At 45.8% G+C, this 24,240-nt stretch overlaps 1 protein-coding gene across 1 annotated transcript in view; it reads left to right on the top strand.

The window, feature by feature from the left end:
• gdpd1 (glycerophosphodiester phosphodiesterase domain containing 1) overlaps nt 1-24,240 on the top strand; it is a 53,435-nt gene that overhangs the window by 6,987 nt on the left and 22,208 nt on the right. Inside the window, exon 2 of the mRNA XM_052035778.1 lies at nt 14,093-14,135. Coding sequence (XP_051891738.1) covers nt 14,093-14,135 — 43 coding nt within the window. The remainder of the gene's footprint in view (nt 1-14,092; nt 14,136-24,240) is intronic.

Below are 24,240 nucleotides of genomic sequence, written 5' to 3'. Positions count from 1 at the left end.
CACTTTAGAGGGAGTTAAGACTCGGTTACATAGGCCACATCGTTCAGGGATGACGGGTTCCCTCCCCTGAAGAGCATTAGTGACCCAAATGGGCTTTTACAATCGTTTGGTAGTTTCACTTGTGCATATCTCAGGATCTGGGTGACGCTGGCAAAGGCAGCAAACATCAGACATCCTCGGTTGCCCTTGATCTGAAAGGGTCTGGAGTCGCAGATAGACCAAAGTCACTCAGGACGATAGATTTCCTCCGCTAAAGGACATCAGTCGACCAGATAGGTTTTTGCAACAAACTTTTACCAATGATAAGCTTGTTTTAGAATTCCAGATTAGATAAATTTAAATTCTATGGCACGATGGGACTTGAACTCTGACCTCTGAATTACTAATCCAGTGGCTTAATTGCTGCACCAACGTCATATTACGCAGTTCATTTCTACATGTAATTACTTAGACTGTTGGAACTCATGCATTTGATGCATGGTCCAGGTCTCTGATTGCTAGCATTGTAACTTCACCACCAGGCTCCAGCTTATATGTCACTATTCTGATGGTGACTGCCCCGTTGCATTAGCTTCGTCCCAGCACTCTTACTTTTTGGCTCCTTCTGTCAAGCAAGCAAAAGGTCCATCTTCCATCTGGTGCTTACTCAGTGTGGTGCTCCTCCTGCACACTCCACTCCTTGGTTTGAAGGCCGAGCAGATGGCTTGCTCCTGGCCCTCTTCCAAAAGCCTCCAGAATCAATGGAGAGGGTGAGATCAGCCTGGATTAACTTGTTTTCTGATCTCCCTCAATTGGGACGGCCTGTGCTGAATTCAGAAAGGCATTTCTCTGCCCCAATCCCCAAATGATAGTCTGAAGCTTTATTGGAGGAATTTCTTTCTTGTATCCGTCCTGCCTCTGGAAGTGTCTGACTGTTGATGCTATTCTTTGGTATCACATCCAATCAGCTTTCAAGATTTGTGAACTTGAAGAGTGGGCCAGATTATTCAACTCTTGGAGTCTTCACATCTAATTCCAATCATGTCCACACCTGGTCATTTAGCTGAACAGGTACAGGAAATGATTTATTGTCCCATTTCCTGTCATTAAAAGAATCAGAATCAGGTTTATTATCACTGATGAATGTCGTGAAATTTGTTTTCTTGCAGCAGCATTACAGTGCAAGACATAAAGATGTAAGAATTACCATAAGTTACAAAGATAAAGAGTGCAAAAGAGGAATAACGAGGTAGTGTTCATAGGTTCGTGGACCGTTGAGAAATCTGATGGCAGAGGGGAAGAAGCTGTTCCTGAAATGTTGAGTGTGGGGTCTTCAGGCCTGTACCTCCTCCCCAATGGTAGTAACGTGAAGAGGGCATGTCGTGGGTGGTGAGGGTCTGTAATGATGGATGCTGCCTTCTTGAGGCACCGCCTCATGAAGATGTCCTTGATGGCGGGGAGGGTTGTGCCCCTGATGGAGCTGGCGGAGTCTACGACCCTCTGCAGCCTCTTTCGACTCCGCACATTGGAGCCTCCATCCTGGGCCGTGATGCAACCAGTCAGAATGCTCTCCACCATACATCTGTAGAAATTTGCAAGAGTCTTTGGTGTCAAACTCCAAATGAAGTAGAGCCACTGGCGTGCCTTCTTCATGATTACATCAATGTGTTGGGCTAAAGATAAATCCTCTGAGACGTTGACACCCATGAACTTGAAGCTGCTCACCCTTTCCACCGCTGACCCCTCAATGAGGACTGGTGTGTGTCCTCCTGACTTCCCCTTCCTGAAGTCCACAATCAATTCCTTGGTCTTGCTGATGTTGAATGTGAGGTTGTTGTTGAGACAGCACTCAACCAAATGATCTATCTCACTCCTGTACACTGCCTCATCGCCATCTGAGATCCTGCCAACAACAGTGGTATCATCAGCGAATTTATAGATTGCGTTTGAAAGGAGGTGTGAAACGTGGCTTTACTGGATTGATTCCAGCAGTGGTGGGATAGCCCTGTTAGGAGAGGTTTAGTTGAGTGGGTCCCCATTCCCTGGGACTTCAGATAAATGAGAGAGGATCTGAGAGAAATGGCTAAGAGTCTGAGAAGCTTTACCTGGGCTGGAGAGTTTGGGATGTGGCAGTGGTGTCAGGAGAAGCTGAGGGGTAATTCCTGACTCAGGATTGTGAACGTTTAGAATTGTCTCCTTCAGTATAAAATTAAAATTGGCCCAACTGCAACCAATCTGAAGACTTAACTTTATCAATATTGCACTGCTTCCTGCACTACTTGTTCTCCCCCAGTTATTTCTTTGGGAGTCACCCCCATCACAGCCCACGAGTGCACTTATTTACAAAGAGCCAGTTTAACCCAATCCAACGTGATCCCTAGGACTTATAATTTTTTTTTTGATACTTGACTCAGACAAATACAGCCGGATCCCACTGGACTCGGGTCAGAAAGCCAAGCTCTGATGCAGATGCTCATTCACAGAGTGAATCTCAATCTTGAATGCATCGACTTTGGGAATTGCATAACGTGGGGGAAAGGCAGGAAGGTGATGACAATTGTGTTGTACTATTTAAGGAGACGGAAAACAGGAAACCACCGACCTGTTTGCCTGACGTCAGTCGTAGGGAAAATGCTGGAATATAAAATGAAGGATGTAGTACCAGAACACCTCAAAAAGAGTTGAGCAGAGCCAACGTGGATTTGTGAAGGGAAAATCATGTTTGATTAATCTGCTGGAATTCTTCGATGTAACCGGAAGAATAGACCTGAGGGATGGGGTGTAGTTAGATTTTGAGAAGGTGTTTGATGAGGTTCCACAGAGGAGGTAGAGCAATGCAGCATAATGGAGGATTGACGGGCAGAACGGCCTCCTGCTGTTTTATATCCTCAAACCCCAACTTTTTTTTTGTCTTTATCCCTCAAGAACATAATAAATAGGAGGAGGAGTAGGCCATCTGTCTTCTACCTCTGTCATTTTCCAGCACTCATGGAGTCATACAGCATGGAAGCAGGCCCTTCAGCCCAACTGTTCCATGCTGACCAAGATGCCCATCTAAGCTAGTTCCATTTGCTCGCGTTTGGCTCGTATCCCTTTAAACTTTCCCTATCCACGTACCTGTCCAAGTGTCCTTTAAATGTTGTTAATGTACCACTTTGTCTGGCAGCTCGTTCCACATACGGACCACCCTCTGGGTGAAAAAGTTGCTTCTTGGGTTTCTATTAAATCTCTCCCCTCCCACCTTAAACCTGTGACCTCTAAATTCTCGATTCCCCAACTCTGGGGGGGGGGGGGGGGGGGGTGGAAGATATCACCATATCCTTTGATTCTCTAAGTGTCCAGACATCTGCCCATCTCTGCTTTGAATGAACAGCCACTGATTTCTCTTCAAGCCAAAACAGTCAACCCCTTATTCTCAAATGGTGCCCTCTGGTCCTTGACTCCTCAGTCAGGGAGACATTCTCTCTGCATCTCATCTTTCAAGTCCTTTTAAGAATTTTAAGTTTCAATGAGATCTCTTGTTTTTCTAAACCAGTCTACTCAATGTCTCATACTGCGAATGTGCCATTCCTGAAGTCAAGTGAATCTTTACTTCAATCCTTCTATGGCAAATACATCCTTTCTTGGGTAAGAAGAACAAAACTATGCACAATACTCCAGTTGCAGTATCACCAAGGCCTTGTATGATTGTAGTAAGATCTCCTTACCTCTGTACTCAAATAATAAAGGCTAACGTTTCACTTGCTTCTTAATCATTTCTTGAACCTGAGTGTTGCCCTTCAGTAACTTCCGTACAAACCCTTGTCCCCTTGAATATCAACACTACCCAATCTCTCACCATTTAAAAAATACTCCACTTTTCTGTTACATGCACCAAAATAGATAACTTCACATTTTTCCACAATGTTGTATGTTGCCACCAATTCACTCAGCTTGTCCCTGTCCCCTTGAAGCCTTTTTACTTCCTCCACTGTACTTATAATTTTAGTTTAATTACTGTCAGAAAACTAGGAAATGTGACATTTGGTCCCTTTACCTACTTTATTGTTGCATAAAGTGAAAGGCTGGGGCCCAAGCACTGACCTCTGCGGACACTGTCTGCCAACCTGAGAATAATGGGTTTATTCCCAATCTCTGCTTCCCGACTGATGACCAAGGCTCAGTCTAGGCCACACTATTATCCCCAATCCCATGTGCTTTAATTTATCAACCAACCTGTTGATTTATAGCTGTATAAGTCACTGGTGAGGCCGCGCTTGGAGCACTGTGTACGGTTTTGGCCACCCTGTTATAGAAAAGACGTGGTTAAACTGGAAAGGGTGCAGAAAAAATTTACGAGGATGTTGCCGAGACTAGAGGGCATGAGTTATAGGGAGAGGTTGGCCAGGCTGGGTCTTTATTCCTTGGACCGTAGGAGAATGAGAGGCGACCGTATAGAAATGTTTAAAATTACGAGAGGCACGGATAAGGTGGACGGTCTTTTCCCTAGGGTAGGGGTGTCCATAACGAGGGGGCGTATGTTCAGGGTGAGAGGGGAAAGATTTGAGAGGGACCTGAGGGGCAAATGTTTCATGCGGAGGGTGGTGAATATATGGAACGAGCTGCCAGAGGAAGTGGTAGAGGCAGGTACGACTAAAATCTAGCTACACCCCAACTCTCATGTCTATTCTTCCACTTATATCATCAAAGAACTCCAGCAGATTAATCAAACATGATTTTCCCTTCACAAATCCACGTTGGCTCTGCTCAATCCTGTTATTCTTTTTGAGGTGTTCAGGTACTACGTCCTTCGTTATAGATTCCAGCATTTTCCCTGCTACTGATGTCAGCCCAACAGGTCGGTGGTTTCCTATTTTCTGTCTCCTTGAATAGTACAGTCACATTTGCCACCTTAAAATCCCCAGGAACTTGTAAGGTGATGACCAGTACTTCCACTGTCGGTGAAACCACCACCTCAAAAGTTCACCAGCTGACTCAGGTGATTGCACCACTCTGCTGCTCTCTGATCAGCCCATTGCTGGCTCATTAGTCATTCCTTCTGATAGGGATGGGCACTGGTATCGAGGCAATGATGTGACCTTTGCCAGCTATGATTGCAGGTTCTAGTCATAAGAGTCAGTCAGCAGTTCAAGGTCAACCACAGCCCTGTGTCTTTGAGGAACTGACAGCAGCAGAATGTGGTCAGTGGTCTGGGACCAGCGTCCTGGGGGGAAAAAAATCTGCAAGTTAAATCAGTCAGCAAATTTAATGTGGAATGTCCCGCTATAATTTATCAGAGTCCAAATCTTTTATTTCAATAAAAGCCGAAGATTTTGAAGAGGGGTCAAAAGTTCAGTCATAGGGATAAATTTTAAAGAGATTTGGTGCTGACCCAGAGTGGGGGACCCAAGCAAGTGGTGGCCTGAGTGTAGTGGGTAACAGCCAAGAATTCCAACGTGGAAGGAAGAATTTGGGGGACTCATTCTACACAGTACTGAGGCGTTTGGCGTAACGCTATTACAGCGCCAGCGACCCGGGTCCAATTCCAGCCGCTGTCTGTAAGGAGTTTGTACATTCTCCCCGTGTCTGCCTGGGTTTCCTCCCACATTCCAGAAGACGTACGGGTTAGGAAGTTGTGGGCATGCTATGTTGGCGCCGGAAGTGTGGCGACCCTTGTGGGCTGCCCCCAGCACACACTACGCAAAAAGGTGTATTTCACTGAGTGTTCCGATGTACATGTGACTGATAAGGATATCTTAATCTTTCATGTGAAGAAGCTTAAAGCGAGAGGTGGGTTTGTCCTGGGATTTTTAGTTTGGGTCTTTGGAAGTCATCAAACACAATAGATTGAACATTTGGAAGTTGATATGATTCTGCAGTAGTTTTCACCATTATGTAATTTTCTTCCCAGTTTTCTCTTGCCTGTGCACCAGCATGTAAAAACACGTCAAGTTTGTAAATATCTGCAGGCAAGAATCAGCAGCAAGAATCCACGTCCTTGGGCAGGGCAGAGAGAATCGGCAGCACAGGAGGACTGGGTGGATCCTCAGCTAGGGGGAATATCCCATTTCCAGTTTGCAGGTCTGAATGTCGCAAGAAGGACCTTTCTCAAAGCCCATTGATTTAAAGTAATTGAAGGATTAAAGGGGAGAGGAGGGGGAAGACATTCACCCTGAGAGCAGCAGGAAGCTGGAGCCCACTGACGAACAGGGTGGGAGAGGCACAAAATCTGGTCACGTTGACACAGTACTTGGATCTAAATTTGAAGAGCCATTGCTTGTAGGTCTACAGACCACGTGCTGGAAGCTGGGCAGTTCTTTCTCAACCTGCACACACATTTTGCGGCTGAGCAAGCCACGGTAGTGTAGCGGTTAGCGTAACGCTTTACAGCGCCAGCGACCCGGGTTCAAATCCGGCTGCTGTCTGTAAGGAGTTTGTACATTCTCCCCGTGTCTGCGTGGGTTTCCTCCAGGTGCTCTGGTTTCCTCCCACATTCCAAAGACGTTCAGGTTAGGAAGTTGTGGGCATGCTATGTTGGCGCCAGAAGCGTGGCGACACTTGCGGGCTGCCCCCAGAACACTCTACGCAAAAGATGCATTTCACTGTGTGTTTCGATGTACATGTGACTAATAAAGAAATCTAATCTTAAACCTTCCATGGTTCTAATCGATGGCCAAGTACTTGGCCATTCAGCTCTTTGAGCTTGTTCTGCCTCTGTTTGGTCGTGGCTATGTAGATTAAGCCCATTTATCTATCCAGCCGAATACCAACTATCAACATCTGCCACAAATTTTCAGTTGTCCTCAACTTTTTGTGGGGAGAGGGTTTCAGACTTCTACTGTCATAAGAACGTAGAACGGTACAGCACAGGAACAGGCCCTTCGGCCCACAATGTCGTGCCAACCTCTGCCAATTTAAACTAATCCCATCTGCCTAAGAATGGTCTGCCCATTCCCTGCCTGTTCATGGGCCTGTCTAAATGCCTCTTAAACATTGCTATCATATCTGCTTCCACCACTTCCCCTGGCAGAGCGTTCCAGACACCTGTCACTCTGTTTTTTTTTATAAAAAGGCTTGCCTCATAAATCTCCTTTAAACTTTCCCCCTCTTGCCTTCAACCTGTGCTCTCTAGTATTTGGCACTTTCACCCAGGGGGGGAAAAGATGCTATCTAACCTACCCTGAACTGACTGCTCCAGTGTTGAAAGTTCTCCCCCTCGGTCTCTGCTCCTGAACCAAAGGAGATGATCTTGGACTGTGTGTTTCTCTGAGCCTCCCCACGCCCCCACTCTCTCCCATCTGCTCTGTCAAATCTTCAGAAGCATCTCCATCTGAAGTACTCAAGTAGATACCAGTCTAGTTGGCAGAACCCACCCTCGATTTAACCCTTCACATCCCAGTATCTTTTAGGTTTACAGCAGCTTGTTCTTTGTGTCTCATTTCATTTGCTAGAAGCCCTGTTGCTCTTTACTCTTTCCCGCAACCCACCTGTTCCTAGGTTTTGATTTCAATAACCCCAAGGCCAGTGGGACAGTGCATCCTCAGTTCAAGTGCTTCCTTCACATCAGATCGATCTGACTCATCAGTTAACTGAAGACGCACTAAGAGTGGTGAGTGAAAATTGCACAGTGGTCTGGAATCATAGTGACTGTGGCTTCTGATCACAAGAACCTGTCAGCACTTGTGGGTCTACCACGGAGTTATTCCCATCATCCTGAAACAGCAGAGTTTGGTCAGAGGCAGTCTTGTGGGGAGGTTACATAAGTAAAATTACTCAGCATTTTAAATCAAGCCATTAATAAATTAAAAGCATTAAACCAAAAATATGAATGAAAAAATAGAAATTGTCCCCTCTTCTGAATGCGCCAAAGTGTGACTGTGAGGCTCTGTGACCTCACGAACCTGACCAGAAGAAATGTCCATAAGTGGAGGTCCTTTACAGCTGCAGTTGATGTCTGGAAATAAAAGCATGGATGAGGTTGTGAATTGGCCCATCTATTAAGAATTGGCTTCCTCCCAAGTCAGTGAGAGCCCCCTGTCCCATCCCTCCCAACACTGGAAAGGTGTGATGCTGCAGAGGAGATTCACCAGGATGGAGTGTTTCAGTTCTGAGAAAAGGCTGGTCTGTTTTCCCTGGAGCAGAGTAGGTTAAGAGGGGACGTGACTGAGGTATGTAAAATTTGAGGGTTATAGATAGGTTTTGGGGGAAAGGATTTCAGATTTCTACTGTCATAGAACGGTAAAGCACAGGAACAGGCCCTTCGGCCCACAATGTTGTGCCAACCTCTGCCAATTTAAGCTAATCCCATCTGCCTGAGAATGGTCTGCCCATTCCCTGCCTGTTCATGGGCCTGTCTAAATGACTTTTAAACCTTACTATCATATCTGCTTCCACCATTTCCCTTGGCAGTGCGTTCCGGGCACCTGTCATTCTGTGTATTTTTTAGATTAGACTGTGTATTTTTTCAGGTTAGACTGCAGGAAACTTCTCCCCTTATCTGAGGTGAATAAAACTGGAGGACATAGATCTAGGGTGAGGGGGAAGAGATTTAGAGGGGATCTGAGGGGGGACCTTTTATTCCCCTGCCTCAGGTCATATTAATTCACCACAATCAGTGGAGCCATCAGACAGAAAAAAAAATCTTTAAAATAGCATTGACCAAACATTCATTTAAACGATTTATTTTTTGATGGAATTTCCCAATTGCATGTTGCTGACGGTTTGAAGGGTAACAATCCAGCGGCCAACTTCCTTGTGATTGGGAGCCACATCAGTAAACAGGAGCAAAGGACCAGTTCCCATCTTTCTCCCCCAGCTTCTCCTGGTTGATACCAGGAGAAGCTGGGGGAGCGATGAGTACCAGAAGGGCACTGCCAAAGAGAATGGTGGAAGCAGAGTCGCTGAGAGCATTTCAGAAGTGTCCAGAGGAACACTTGAATCGCCCAGGCATAGCAGGCTGCAGGCCAAGTGTTGGAAAAGGAAATTAATACAAATGGGTGCCCACTTGTGGGCATGGACATGGTGGGCTGCATGGCCTGTTCCCATGTATGACTCGATGATCCTCCGATCACAGACAGACCTCCGGGCACTTGGTATCGACCAGGAGAAGCTGGGGGAGAAAGGTGGGAACTGGTCCTTTGCTCCTGTTTACTGATGTGGCTTCCAATCACAAGGAAGTTGGCCGCTGGATTGTTACCCTTCAAACCGTCAGCAACATGCAATTGGGAAATTCCATCAAAAAATAAATCGTTTAAATGAATGTTTGGTCAATGGCGTTTTAAAGATTTTTTTTCTGTCTGATGGCTCCATTGATTGTGGTGAATTAATATGACCTGAGGCAGGGGAGAAAAACAATAGAAAGACTTGTATTTATTTCTTCATGTGTTTCACAGTCACTGGGTGACCTCAAGCACCAGCCCTCTGTAGTAAACAAAGCAAATTCCATGGAGAGCGGTAACATGGATCAGTGGCACAATCAGTTTAAGTAGTGAATGTTGGTCAGGACACAGAACTCTCTTGCTTTTCCACCAATAGCGTCATGGGGTCTTCTGCTTTGTTGTGACTATTAAGTCCCATCTGAAAGGCAGTTCCTCCAACCATGCAACTGTGTTTCGATGTACATGTGACTAATGAAGATATGTTATTCCTCCACACTGTACTTTGACCACCAGTCTCAATGCAGTGGGACTTCAACCCACAATATTTTTCTGAGTTGAGTGTGGATGCTGCTCAATCTTCCTCCTCCGAGGCAGTCCCCCTCGATCGAGGATTTGCTTCCATTCTGGCTTTGTGTGTTCCGAGGTGGCTGATGAGGCCAAGGCGGAAACCACAGGTTCTTCCACAGACGGGGCAGGAGATACCCGGTAAGGGGTGATGTACTCCTCCTGCTGCTCACTCAGAGCTTCTGTTTGCACCCAGTGCACGGACTGGGGGTTCTCAATGTCATCCTGACTGCTCCTTCTGTACTTTGAGCAGTGGTGGCCCACAGATTCCCAGGAGTCAGTCAGGATGTTGCGTTTCTTCAACTAGGCTCCGAGTACATCTTTGCGTCATATCCTGAGTCTTCCCATGACTCCACTCGGAATAGGGTGTCCGTTTCGGGAGACTGATGTCAGCAGGTGAACAACGTGGCCTGTCCAACGTAGCCAAGGCCTGAATGTTGCGGATGTTGCCACAGGAAAGGACACTGACTTTGGTCTGCCTATCCTTCCAGTTAATTTGGAGCATTTCTGTGGAGACAACGTTGCTGGTATATTTTTAGTGGCTCGAGATGCCCACTGTAGATAGTCCACGTCTCGGAAGGAGGATGGGTTGGTGCTGCCTGATAGACATGAGTTGAGTGCCAGGTCTGAGATCCTGATCTTCAAACATCCTTTTCCCCAATGGACCAAAGATTGAGCTGGCACCTTGTGGGCAATGGTGAATTGCATCAACATTGCTTGCCTTCACTGACGGGTGGGAAGTGGTCTACGTATCCCAAGGTCTCTCCGTGAATCTTCATTGTCAGAGGGCAGTGTAGTGCGGTGGGGCAGGTTGGTGGAGAAATTTTGCCATGTTGGTGTCGTGCACAAGGTCCCTCAGCTCAGGTGTTCCATGAACCAGTGGACGATAGCTTGGAGCTCAGCCTCCGACCACGCACAAACAAAAGCGTTGTCTGTATGCGGCGATTCAACTGCTGAGGTTCAGGAGTCCGTGCTTCACAAAGTAATAATTGCCCTAGGTTGAACAGTTCTGAAGACTACCTCCGCTGAGTCATGGCTGACAGCAGAGAGAGAGGGAAGAAACTTGGGTGGATTCCTGGTTTTGGTCAGACCAGTGATAAAAAAAATACTGATTAAAGACAGGGCGAAGCTTAATCAATGCCTGATACCCAGCAGGAGATGCTGATAAACATTAGGCTGTAGAAGAAGGAAATGTCTTTCTTTAACTGTGCTAGTTACCATTGCTTCTGCAAAATAAACTTTAGTTTGTGTGGGGAAGAAGATGATTAGATTTTAAGATCTGTTTCTTGATTACCAGATCAATGTGTAACTTTTTAAAAAAAAACTTTTATTTGCTAAATTTGGTTTCAGTTATTGGGTTAACATCTGGGGCATTCCTTGTGCTCAGGGTAAACAGGCAATTCCGTGAGAGGATTGAAACAGGCTGGGGAAAGCAAGTAAGTGGAGGGCAGGTCAGGAAGGAAGCGAACACCCATGGAACTGGGAGCAAGTCATGTTCCTGGCAACAGCTGACTTTTTTTTCTTTCACTTTAATCTTTCAATTCCTTTGTCCAAAGCCGGTACGTAATTGTGGGAACTTGTCTGGGAAATGCTGAGTTTGCAATGCTGTTGTGAAATCCCTGATCGTTCCCCAGAACCCGTTGCTTGGGGAAATTAAACCGTGCACAGGCAGCTACGTGTTCTGTGGTTGGGACACTGAAATCGTGGGTAGTTTTGTGTTCAAAGCTGACCACCGCTCAAGGATTAGTCCGCTAGGAATTAGGAGCTAAACATTCACCGTTAGAATTGCAGACTGGGTCAGATTACATGGGAGTGGTTTTCCATTCCTTTCACCAGGATGATTCCTTGAATTGTACCAGGGGATCAGAGTTCCATCTATGCAGATCAGTTTGCATGAACCTTCAGCATCAGTTCCCGTAGCTGTTGAATGTGCTGTCATTCAGGCGTGGCCATGCAACACTTGGGTCAGGAGCATCGTTGCTGGCAGCAGGGAGCATTGCAGCACGAGTCACGTCCAGGTGATGGAGGTCATCACCTTCTCAAGCCTGCCGACAAAGCCGTTGATTCTTCGCTGGTGAACAGAATGACACTGGGTTACTCAGTGACTGGTGTAATGGAGGGGTGGCAATGGGAAGAGATCCCATTGGCTGTGATGTGGACTCCCCAATGATGGAGGGAGAACTCCTGCCCGATATCTCCACTCAGCCATACTATGTGTTGCCGTTCTGTAGTTCAAAGTCCAGCTAACACTGTGTCAAGCGGCACCTCTGGGTGGAAAGGAATTGTCGACGTTAACCCACTTTGTCACAGGAAGAGCATGCAGACTCCCCACAGTGGGCACTGAGGTCAGGACCGAACTTCGTGTTTGTTTGCGCTGTGAGGCAGCAACTCTTCTGGCTTTGCCGCTCTTGTAATGCACTGTGACTGGGCCAATGAGCAGAGGGACCTAATGAGTGGGGGCATGGCAAGCCAGTCGAGAGATGCCCTCAAAGTGCTCTGCTCCTGGATCTGGCCAAAAATCGCCATTCACGAGTCAAAACCAGATCAGTCGTGATGCAAGGTTTCGATCCAAAGCGTCGACAATTCCTTTCCTCCCGCAGATGCTGCTCGACCCGCTGAGATCCTCCAGCAGCTTGTTTGTTGCTCCAGGTTCCAGCATCCGCAGCCTCTGGTGTCTCCAGTTAACACTGTGGCTGGAAGCAGGTTAATTCACAGGAAAGACACACCTACCCACCTACCTCCTTCCTTGAGTGCTCTTTAAGAGGATCATCCATTGTTCGCTGCAACTGTTTGCTGTCTGCCTGCCAGCTGTTGCTGGAACCCTGTGGATGTGTAGTGCCTTCTGTTGTTTCGATCTGCAGCGGGTGGTGTGGCCGGTGCTGTGCCCACGCTTCTGCGTTAACCAGCTGGTCTGGGACATGGGAGCATGAAGAGACTTTTCACGTTTCCTTGCAACGTAGGAGGCCATTTGGCCCATTGAATCTATGCCAGCTTGCACAGCAGTCCCTTTCCCTATCACCTATTCTCACATTCCCGTCCACTCCCCACTAGATTCTACCATTCACTCGTGTACAGTGGGCAATTAACCTACAAGCCTGCGCGTCTTTGGGATGTGGGAGGGAAGCAGAGCTCCTTGGGGGAACCCACTTGGTCACAGAGAGAATGTACAGACTCCCCACAACGGGCACTGGAGGTCAGGGCGGGCGCTGTGAGGTAGCAACTCTACCAGCTTTGCCGCTCTTGTAATGCACTGTGACTGAGCCAATGAGCAGAGGGACCTAGTGCGTGGGGGCACGGCAAGTCAGTCGAGAGACACCCCCATCGTCGAGCGCCCGGGTCTGGCCAAAAATAGCCATTCACGAGTCCAGGCAGCCTGACTGTCGGTGGGTCTGTCCAAAGTTCAATGCTTGCCGGGTGTTCCTGGAGAAGGAGTGTGTGGAGTCTGCCGGCGGTCTTCCGGCACTAATCCTACCCTGACCCATTTTATTCTCCCTTCATTCCCATCCCCTCCCCCAAGATTCTACCCCTCACCTACACACCAGAGGCAATTTACAGCAGCCAATTAACCTGCCAATTCGCAGGTCTTTGGGATGTGGGAAGAAACTGGAAACCTATGTGGAGGATGTGTAAACTGCACACAGGCAGCACCAATCCCATTCCCGTACTGCCTTTCCCCGTCACCTATTCTCCCCACGCTCCCATCAACTCTCCCCAGATTGTACCACTCACCCGTGCACTGGGGGCAATTTACAGTGGACGATTTCCAACGCACACATCTTTGGGATGTGGGAGGAAACCGGAGCACCCGGAAGAAACTCGTGCGGTTCATGGAGGACGTGTAAACTCCACACCAGCAGCACCAGAGGTCGGGATTGAATGTCGGGCTGCTGGAGCTGTAAGGCAGCTGCACCCACTGTGACACCTCGGGCCCGGCACTGAACCTGACCATACAGTTCTTGAACCAACCAGCACAATCCTAATCACTAGAGGTTAGCAACACTATGATCACTTTGCACTAAAATGGACTTTTTTTTTGTTCCAATTGTGTTTCTTCTCATAAAAATTGTGCTTAATTTATGTTTTGCTTGTGAATGCTGCTTATCTGATGCTCTGTGCCTGTGATGCTGCTGCAGGTAAGTTTTTCATTGCACCTGTGCACACACGCACTTGTGCATGTGACAGTAAACTCAACTTTGATTTTGACCCCGTGGCTGGCAGAAGCCCTCACTAACTGGGCTGTGACCAACATTAAGAGTTCAATTAATAACCAGTTTATGTTCCAGGTTTGAGAGGTCGGGGTTTAATGGGAACATTTTGATGATGATCTTTAAGAACTGAACCAGAAGACCAGTCCAGGTGAAAAGTAATCCTGGGCCTGAAGTATTGAGAGTCTCTGTTTTCCCTTTCAACAGGTGCGGGGGAGAACCTGGAAAATACAATGGCAGCCTTCAGACAGTAAGTAGAGCCAACTCCACAGCAGTCTTTCAATTCTCTGAATACCGTGTGTAACAGGACACTGCAGTGATTTCATTCCTTGCAACTGAGTTGAGCTACAGGTTTGTTCCAGTGTGAGAGGCAGGGTAATGTGTCCATCCTGGGTAATCGACTAGTTCTCGATGCTTCAACTTTTGCACCGTGAGGCTTCTGGGCAGCTGTCACATGTTTGTTAACTGAAGATAATCTGGAAGCCATCAGTTGTGTTTTCTTTCTCTTTGCTCTCCAGCCCCCATCGCCGGAGACGGGGGATAGTCGAGGGAAGGAAAGGGCAGGGGAATATTTGTACAGTGGCGAAGGTTTCATGAGAACACGGAGGCCGCGCGTACAGCAGATCTGGTTTGACGCAATCTGTCAATTTGAACAGAGTCTCCCGAAAGGCACCAAAACCTGTCGAATGTCTTGAAGAGTCTCGCTGGTTTACTTTCATATCCTGTTGTCTGAAACTTCTTGGGTCACATTTTGCTGAATTTGAAAATCCGCCCAATCCTTGGGGCTCCAGTGTTTGTTGACAACATGACGATAGCCACAGTTGGACCAGTTTTCTTCTGGGTCTTTTATTTCTTGAGCAAATAAAGTGTTTGCCATTGTTGATCTACAGTCACAGCTTTTCATCCAGTTTCCTTCAGTATCTTGGCCAACGTACACCCCAAACCTATATAGCTTGAGTTGTTCAGATTCAAAGTTCTTGTTTCTGATTCAACTAAGTCATTCGCAAACCCAACATAAAATTTTAATTGCTTTATGATCACTTTTCGCCAAAGTACGTTACTACTCTCTTCTGATTACTAGAACTACAGGCTGTCCCTGGGTAATGAACGGGTTCTGTTTTTACAGACGTCCATAAGTCGATTTTTGTCAGTAAGTCAGAAAATACACAGAAATGGTAACCATACCTCCACAGTGTTGTAATGAACAGCATCGAGAGCACATCAGACTGATAAGAAAGAACAATTGTTAAAAGTAGAGAGAGAGAGAGAGAGAGGAAACTAGTTCTGCTGTCGTGGAAACAATTGTGCATACATCAGACTTGAATTTAGTAATATTATGGGAGCTTGTTCAAATGTGGAGGTGTCCATGCTTTGGGTGTTCGTAACCCGGGGACAGTCTGCATTGAGTTGTATTGCACAAACAACAGGTAATTTTAGGTCCAGTGTTCTGCAGTGAGTATAGGGGTCTTGATAGACAACAGGCTGTGAGAGCAGACCAGCAAGGCACAAACTACAGCACGGACTGTGTTCAGTTTTGTGAATGATACAAATGCGGGCAGGTGGACAAAGCTACAAAGAGACGTGGGCAGGCTGACAGCAGGTGGACTATCACATGGAGAAATGCCAAGTTATCCTGAGTAGGCACGGTAGCGTAGTGGTTAGCGCGACACTATTACGGCACCAGCGATCGGGGTTCGATTCCCGTTGCTGTCTGTAAGGAGTTTGTACATTCTCCCGTGTCTGCGTGGGTTTCCTCCGGGTGCTCCAGTTTCCTCCCACATTCTAAAGACGTACGGGTAGGTTAATTTGGGGTTTAAAATGGGCGGCGTGGACTCGTTGGGCCGGAAGTGCCTGTTACCCCACTGTAAATAAAATTTTTAAAAAAAGTAGACAAGCAGAATACTCTCTGAAAGGTAGGGAGGCTGAAGGGTGTCAGTGTTCAATGGATTTGGGTCCCCTTGTAACAGCATCACGGAAAGATGACGTGCAGGTAACAGGAAGTGTTTGGGGAGGCAAGTGATAAGTTGGCCTAAAGGAATTGGTTTATAAGAATGGAAAAAAAAATCTCATTGGAATTCCGTTTAACCTTGGTGAGACCACTCCTGAAGTAATGTGCGTAATTTTGTTTTCCTAACCATGGGAAGTCTTTAGAGTCATAGAGCTATGTAGCTCAGAAAACAGGCCCTTCAGCCCAACTCGTCCATTCTGATCAAGTTGCCTAACCAAGCCAGTCTCATTTGCCTGCATTCAGCCCATATCTCTCAAAACCTTTCCTATCCATGTACCTGTCCACGTGTCTTTTAAACGTCATAATTGTACCTGCCTCTACCACTTCCACTGACAGGTCGTCCTACATAGGCACCACTACTGTGTGGAAAAGTTGCCCCTCGGGTGCCTTTTTAAATGTTTCCACTCTCACATTAAACCGAGGCCCTCTACCCTTTTGGCCTCCCCTACCCTTGGGAAAAGACTGACTATTCAACTTACCTCTGCCCCTCGTGATTTTATAAACCTCTATAAGGTCACCCCTCAGCTCCCTAAGCTTCAGGGGTTAAAAGGTCCGAGCCTATCCCATCTCTCCTTTATAAACTCAAAGCCTCCAGTCTCGATAATATCCTCGTAAATCTTTTTTGAACCTTTTCCAGTTTAAGTTAAGATCTTTATTCGTCACATGTACATTGAGGCACACAGTGAAATCCATTTTTTTTCGTAGTGTTCTGGGGGGTAGCCACGCTTCCAGCGCCAACATAGCATGCCCACAACTTCCTAACCCGTACGTCTTGGAATGTGGGAGGAAACCGGAGCACCCGGAGGAAACCCACGCAGACACGGGGAGAACGTACAAACTCCTTACAGGCAGCGGCGGGAATGACATCCTTCCTGTTAACAGGGTGACCAGAACGACCAGGGGTCTTTCCACGGAAAGAATCCAATGACTATTTATTTGGTTGACTGAAGGAATGAGGCAATTGTCTTGTGACAAGAAATTGGGATGATCATCGCTAAATTCCTTGAAATTAAGGTGGATGAGTTGTTATGAAACTGGAAAGTGGTCAGGAGGCCGATTCCTTTGGCTGCCTAGTTTAGATCTACAATCTAAAATTAAGATGTTGGGCATCTGAGACCAAAATGGGAAGAAGTTTATTGAGGATCGTGAATCTTATAATTCTTTAGATCAGAGGCCACTGCTCAGCTCTGAAGTATATTAAAGAGCTGAGATCAATAGGGTTCTAGATGCTGAGGGAATCAAGAAATTTGGAGGTTTGAAAGTGAGATATAGCTGAGGTAGAAAATCAGCTAAGAAATGTCTAAATAGCCAAATCCTCCTCCTCCTGGCTGCTAGAAAAACATTCAACCTGTTAAATCTTTGACTGTTTGGAAGGACAGTCCAGTTGGCCATACGCCTCTTCTTTGCATATATCCATAATCTTTTCCTCTGTGTTTAACTAATATTCCTAAATGTAAAAATTGCATTCCATAATACTAAATGTCAATCTTCCTACATGCAAGTCTCACCCCACCCAGAGCTTTCCTTCCTGTGCTGCTTATATCTACCCTTGGTTGAACTAAACCCACCCTCTGCCCTTCCAGATGGGAGGGGAAAGAAAGTGGACACAGATAAGGCCATTGAACTCAGCACCCAGGAGTGAAAGGGTTAATATGCTGCACCCCTGATTTCTCTTGTTATCCCCGGCAAAGCTGAAGAAATGTTAGCCAGGTGCCTTTGCATATTTGAATAGCATCCTCACAAAACTGCAAGATTCTAATCTTTAAAGTGGAACATGAATTATGAAAGTAAGTGAAATTGGAGTGTGAGAACATCCTGGCTTTAGGTATCCTTAATGAAGCTCGAATTGTGTTTAGCTCTGCATCTTCCTACCCCTGGGGACTGATTGACGAGCAGAATTGTTTGGTGTAGGATTTAGTTGCTGGATTCTGTCTGTTCTGATGCTTTCTTTTACCGATTCTTTACATCCACGTCCTCTGATTACCAGCCTCCTGGCAGTTGTAACTTCATAGAATCATAGAACAGTACAGCACAATACAGGCCCTTCGGCCCACAATGTTGTGCCGACCTTTAAACCTTGCCTAAGACTATTTAACCCCTTCCTCGCACATATCCCTCTATTTTAAATTCCTCCATATGCTTATCTAGTAATGTCTTGACTCTGACCAATGTACCTGCCTCCACCGCCGCCCCAGGCAGCGCATTCCATGCCCCAACCACTCTCTGGGTAAAAAATCTTCCTCTGATATCTCCCTTGAACTTCCCACTCATTACTTTAAAGCCATGCCCTCTTGTATTGAGCATTGGTGCCCTGGGAAAGAGGCGCTGGCTGTCCACTCTATCCATTCCTCTTAATATTTTATATTCCTCTATCATGTCTCCTCTCATCCTCCTCCTCTCCAAAGAGTAAAGCCCTAGCTCCCTTAGTCTCTCCTCATAATGCATACTCTCTAAACCAGGCAGCATCTTGGTAAATCTCCTCTGCACCCTTTCCAAACACTTCCCCTTATTTATTCTCTCAATACCCTTCATAACTTCCAACAGTACCTGGAATAGTACTTACTAATTAGTACCTGCCACACACAGCCTCCGACTCTTAATCCTTACTGTTGGAAGGAGAACAGCCCCAGTTCGTTTACCATGTGACTGAGCTTTTTTATTAAAGTGGAAAAACTATAGATGTCGGAAATCTGAAATAAAAACAAAAAATGCAGGAAATATTCAGCAGGTCAGGCAGCATCTGTGGAGAGAGAAGTGTCAAGTCTATCTCTCTCCACAAGTACTGTCTGATTTGCAGAGTATTTTCTGCAATTTTTTTGTCTTGATTTAGGAGCTTCTTTTGAAATTGGTGTTTCCTCTGTTTAGGAAATTGGGTATTTTCAGTTGTTAAAGCACTTTGGTCTAAAGATACATCAGCTATTCTCGTCAGGGTAGAGATATCAAACCCGCAGGGGACATGCAGAGGGGGAAGTTTAAAGGCGATGTGAGGGGCAAGGCTTTAACACAGAGAGTGGTAGGTGCCTGGAGCAGGTCACCAGGGGTAGGAGTGGAAGCAGGCAGTTTGGTGGAATTTAAGAGGCTTTTAGATAGACACATGAATATGGAGGGAATGCGTGATGCACAGGAAGAAGACACTTAGTGTAAATTAGCATCGAGATCAGCACAATATTGTGGGCCGAATGGCCTGTCCAATGCCGTACTGCTCTATGTATACAAAATGCAAGGAAATTGAAATCGCTGATAACACGCATGTACATTCATTGCCATATTAACTTACTGAAATATACCAGATCACACTGATTGTTCCACTGACAGTATGCATCCATAAACAGACACGATCGGTCAGTAGTGTAGGCAAGCATTTTGCAAGCCATTTGCAGCTTTCCTAAAGCAAAATGAATGAAAATGTAAATTCTGCATGGTTGACATTTCCTGCCAGCACAGCTTCTAACCACTGGGGAGAAGACACACTCTTCTGGCAGGCCCTCAAACATGTTATTTTGGTGTTTATCAGTCAAAAGCTGCAAGCCATTCATGTGACAGAAATCTCTCCTACTTGGTGCCATCCTGGCAAATCTCCCTTCCAGCTCCAGCACAGCCTTGATGTCCCAGCTAAAGTGTGGCCAAAATGTTCTGCCTTGCACCTGAAATCAACCAGGTTTTATCATATAGAAGTCTAGCATGTCTGGTGCCAGAGACCCTCTATACTATATTAAACAGCCTTTTGAACTTCAGACAACTTTGAAACTCATGGATGTGGAAATGCCTTTGTTAGAAACTCACTCCGGGGCCCCGTTTTGAATGTGAGACTGGCCTGTGCAAATTTGTGCTTCCTTATTTCATCAACTCTTTCCCCCACTCCCGCCCCACCACCCCCACCACTGAACCACAAATGAAAACTAGAAGTGTTGGTTTAAATTTTATATCACAAGCCAACATATTGAGTCATGTAGAAAGTGACAGATTGTCCACGATGCACCTGACGTCCAGCCTCAGTCACTTGTCCTTTCATCCTCGGAACAATAAAACCTTTAAGAAGCAGAAGGGTGGATCTTTTGTATGACTGAACCCCTTGGCTTTTTCTTCCCCTATAGAGTTAACTTGAAATTCAAATTCTCTCATTGGCTCAATCGCCTAATTCGAGAATCAACTTTTTTTAAAAAAAAGAAACACAACACATCAAAATTCAAGTTTTATAAAATCCAAAATTAATTTAAAAGAAAAATTGTATTTTTTTTCATACACTCGGTATCTTAAAGAGCTTCCAATTCTCAAAGTGCAGTGAAACTCTGATAATCAGCATCCCTATTGTTGGGAAATCCCAATGGTTTGGTATCCAGTTTCATAGAGATATACAGCATGGAAAACCTGAAAGTGGAGCCACAGGTAGATAGAGTGGTGAAGAAGGCATTTGGCTCGCTGGCCTTCATCAGTCAGGGCATTGAGTATGGAAGTTGGGATGTTACGTTGCAGTTGTATAAGACATTGGTGAGGCCGCACCTGGAGTATTGTGTACAGTTTTGGTTACCCTGTGACAGGAAAGACATCATTAAGCTGGAAAGAGTGGAGAAATTTGCGAGAATGTTGCCAGGACTCGAGTGACTGAGCTATAGGGAGAGGTCAGGCAGGCTAGAACTTTATTCCTTGGAGTGTAGGAGACTTGAGGGTTGATCTTATAGAGGTGTATAAACTCATGAGGGGCATAGATAGGGTGAATGCACACTGTCTTTTTCCCAGAGAAATGGAATCAAAAACTAGAGGGCATAGCTCTAAGGTGAGAGGGGAAAATTTAAAAGGGACCTGAGGGGTAACTTCTTCATGCAGAGGGTGGTGGGTATATGGAACGAGCTGCCAGAGGAAGTGGTTGAGGCAGGTACATTAACAACATTTAAAAGACACTTGGACAGGTACATGGATGGGAAAGGTTTAGAGGGATGTGGGTCAAATGCGGGCAAATGGGACTAGCTTAGATGGGCATCCTGGTCGGCATGGACTAGTTGGGCTGAAGGGCCTGTTTCCCATGCTCCTTTCAACTCGCCGGAGTCCGATTTCCCGCACTCCCTTTCGATTTGCCTGGTTCACTGGAAAATTTATTATACTACTGTGTAACATCTTTAAAAAGGTGAATTAAGTGTGTTGGGGTAATATCCAGCAGTCTGAAAAGCCTGCCAATCTGGCATCACCAAAGGGAGCTGGATTATCAAAGCTTTACTATACTGCCCTTGTCTTGGAGCACACTGCTGGATCCTACAAATAGCAATTAGATAAATGGATAATCTGTAATGTGTTTTTGATGGCTGTTTGGCAAAATCAATAGACAAGCTCTCGCTCATGTTCTCTCAAGAAGAGAGTGCTACAGGATACATTGCATCCAGTTGAAGGTGAGATACAGCCTCTCTTTAAGTTGTGATCTGGGATGTGACCTCCAGTGCAGGGAGCCTTCAGTCGTGTACCAGCGTCAGCCGCAGTGTTATCTGCAGCAGGGTACCTGACTGAGAGGTACAAGGTATTGGGTGCTTTCCTATAACTGGCCTGTTTTGTGGGTGAACTGAGGCATTATGATTGGCTTTATTTTTATATTTCCTTCAGCCAAGTTGGGTAGCCATGGTGTCTCGGCAGCAATCGCTAATCAGGCATCGGTTGCATGGTAAGGACAATTCATAAGAGAGACTACAACACACACAAAATGCTGGAGGAACTCAGCAGGTCAGGTAGCATCTATGGAGGGAAATAAACAGTCGACGTTTTGGGTCGAGACCCTTCGTCAGGACAATCCTGCCTGACCTGCTGAGTTCCTCCAGCATTTTGTGCGTGAGATCTGCAGAATCTCTTGTGTCTCCGAGAAAGAGAAATGTCCCCTTTTCCCTTTGCTTCCCTTTGCCTTGATGGCTGTTTTTTGTTTGAAGAAGTTGAAGGACGTGTCTCCATCAGATTTGTCTTGGAGATGGAAACTGGAGTCTCACTGAACAACTTAAATGAGGGTGGTCAGACAAGGGGAGGTCTGCAAAGTGTTGGTCTCCCAAACCTGGATTACATGAAAGAGCGTCTCCTAACAGCCATGTTCAATCAAGGGGTTTAACTCTGAGGAATGTGTGGTACGAGATTAAACAGGCACATGATGGAATTAGACGCAGAATAAAACCAAGGCAGCAACGACTTACAATGGCTGGTTTCTTTGGAGCAAATTTTATCTGTCTGTAGTTATCCCACCAACTCTCTGACTCTCAATGGATTCCGGTTTAACCCTGAATTGCCCTGTTTCTGTGACTCTCTGCCACTGATGGGTCTGCTCGTTCAGGTTAGGGACTAGTGCAGGGCCGTCATCTGGCATCATGAGGGAAGCATTGCAGTTTCTGGCCATCGGGTTAAGTGGCATCCTGTTGCGAGTATTCCAACAGTTGTCCAAGGTGTGCAGTTTGGGTTCTGCTGTCATTGGTCCAGGTCTCAAAGCAATGTAAAAGCACCATGGTGTAACCTCTCTGGCTTATTGAGTGGTGGCTTCAAGTTCCACTCCAGAGGCACAAGTCAAAGTCAAGTTTATTGCCATCTGCACAAGTCCGTGTGTGCACAGGTGCAATGAAAAACTTACTTGCAGCAGCATCACAGCTCCCATCGGGCAGGAGGTACAGAAGCCTGAAGTCCCACACCAATAGGTTTAAGAAGAGCTATTTCCCTTCAACCATTTGGTTCTTGTACCAACCAGCACAACCCTAATCACTACCTCAGTATAGCAACACTGTGACCACTTTGCACTGAAATGGACTTCCTTTTTTTTTTGTTTTAATTGTGTTCTTCCTTGTAAAAATTGCGTATAATTTGTTTTTCTTGGGAACGCTGTTTATAATATGCTACAGAACTTGAGCCAATACTACCACCAAGGGAGTGCTGCCCTGGCAGAGGTGATATTTCTTGGATTAGGTGTTAAACAAAGCCCTAGCTCTTCCTTCTGCAGGATGTAAAAGATCCTGTGTTGCTGAGAGCAGAGGGAATTTTTTTTGGCCTCAATATATCCTTCAGCAGTGGATTATTTGATCATCAACACTTTGCTGGCCTCAACGTTACGTCAGCTGCTGCCGCTTGCTTACCTTTACCAACAACAATCTGCCAGTCTCTGGGGCGTACACTTCCCCCTTTACTGATGTTGTTGCTAGAAGTCATCTAGCCTTTGGCACAGGGTTAAACCATTAACTTGTCTGCACAGCCAATCACATTGAACAATTCTCACAGACAGCAATCCAGGCAGGGACAGCACACTATTTTTAACTAATACTTTAAACAGTTTATAGAGTAATAGGAAATAACAATTGAAACATCTGCGACTAACGTAGAAACTATAATATCAAATATCAAAACATTCTTTAAAACATTGAAAATACTTTAAATTTTAAATATTGTATTTAAAAAATATCTATCTGACAGAATTACATTTATCACTCACAAAATTATTGTTTAGGACCAGAAGCCATTAATTGTGATTTGGTACGCCATTTGAAAATTGACAAAGACTTTGTGCACCAAAGTGTAACGATCTCAGGGTTTTTAAAGGACTGGGTTATAAGCACCAAGTTCTCAATAATTTGGGGGGAAGTCTAGGATACCTTGTGTGGGGGTGAAGGGAGTTTGGAGAGGTGCGACCAGAAGTGTCCTGCTCAGGGTGAAGAGACCTGCCCTGCAATACCTTCAGAGGAGGTTGCCAGGCAGCTGTGGTGGAGCAGAGAATCTTTGTGGGTAAAATCTGGAATTCCAGCTTTAACAATGCCCCTGCCGTTCCACAAGGTGTCGGTTTCGGGATGAAAGTAAATACTGCCCACTCTTTCCCACAATGTGAGACTTCAAATTGTTAAATGTATTTATCTGGCGGTAAAGCACTATAGGGCACATCTGAAGTCATGAAACGTGGAAGCTTTTCCTTTTATTTAACATGCAAACTTATCAGAGCAAGTTAAACCTACTGTCCTGGATCCTTCACCCTCTGTTTGAATACAGAGTTTCCTGTTTATCTAAAACAAAACAGGTGCAGCATCTTCTGATCTAAGCAGGTAATGTCCCACATCGACCAGTGGGAAATCTGTGGTGTCTATATGATGTTTTGCCTATTTCTATTCAAGACGTTGCTCTTTCTATCCTGTGTTCTCCAGCCCAGCTGTCCCACTCTGGTGCTGGGTCCTACGGACAAGCGTGTGGACCATTCTCGGACGTACCTTGACCTTTGATCTGATCCTGTTACTCAGCGCCATAGATCACATCCCTCAGTGGGAAGCTCATTATATTCCACTTTCATGTTTATAAGACGACTCTTTCAAACCTTCTGAGCCCCAACTGGGACACTGTATTCCAGTTCTGGCCA

This window comes from Pristis pectinata, chromosome 21, assembly GCF_009764475.1.
Source record: "Pristis pectinata isolate sPriPec2 chromosome 21, sPriPec2.1.pri, whole genome shotgun sequence".
NCBI classification, from domain to species: domain Eukaryota; kingdom Metazoa; phylum Chordata; class Chondrichthyes; order Rhinopristiformes; family Pristidae; genus Pristis; species Pristis pectinata.
This window is presented reverse-complemented; position numbering and strand designations above follow the sequence as displayed.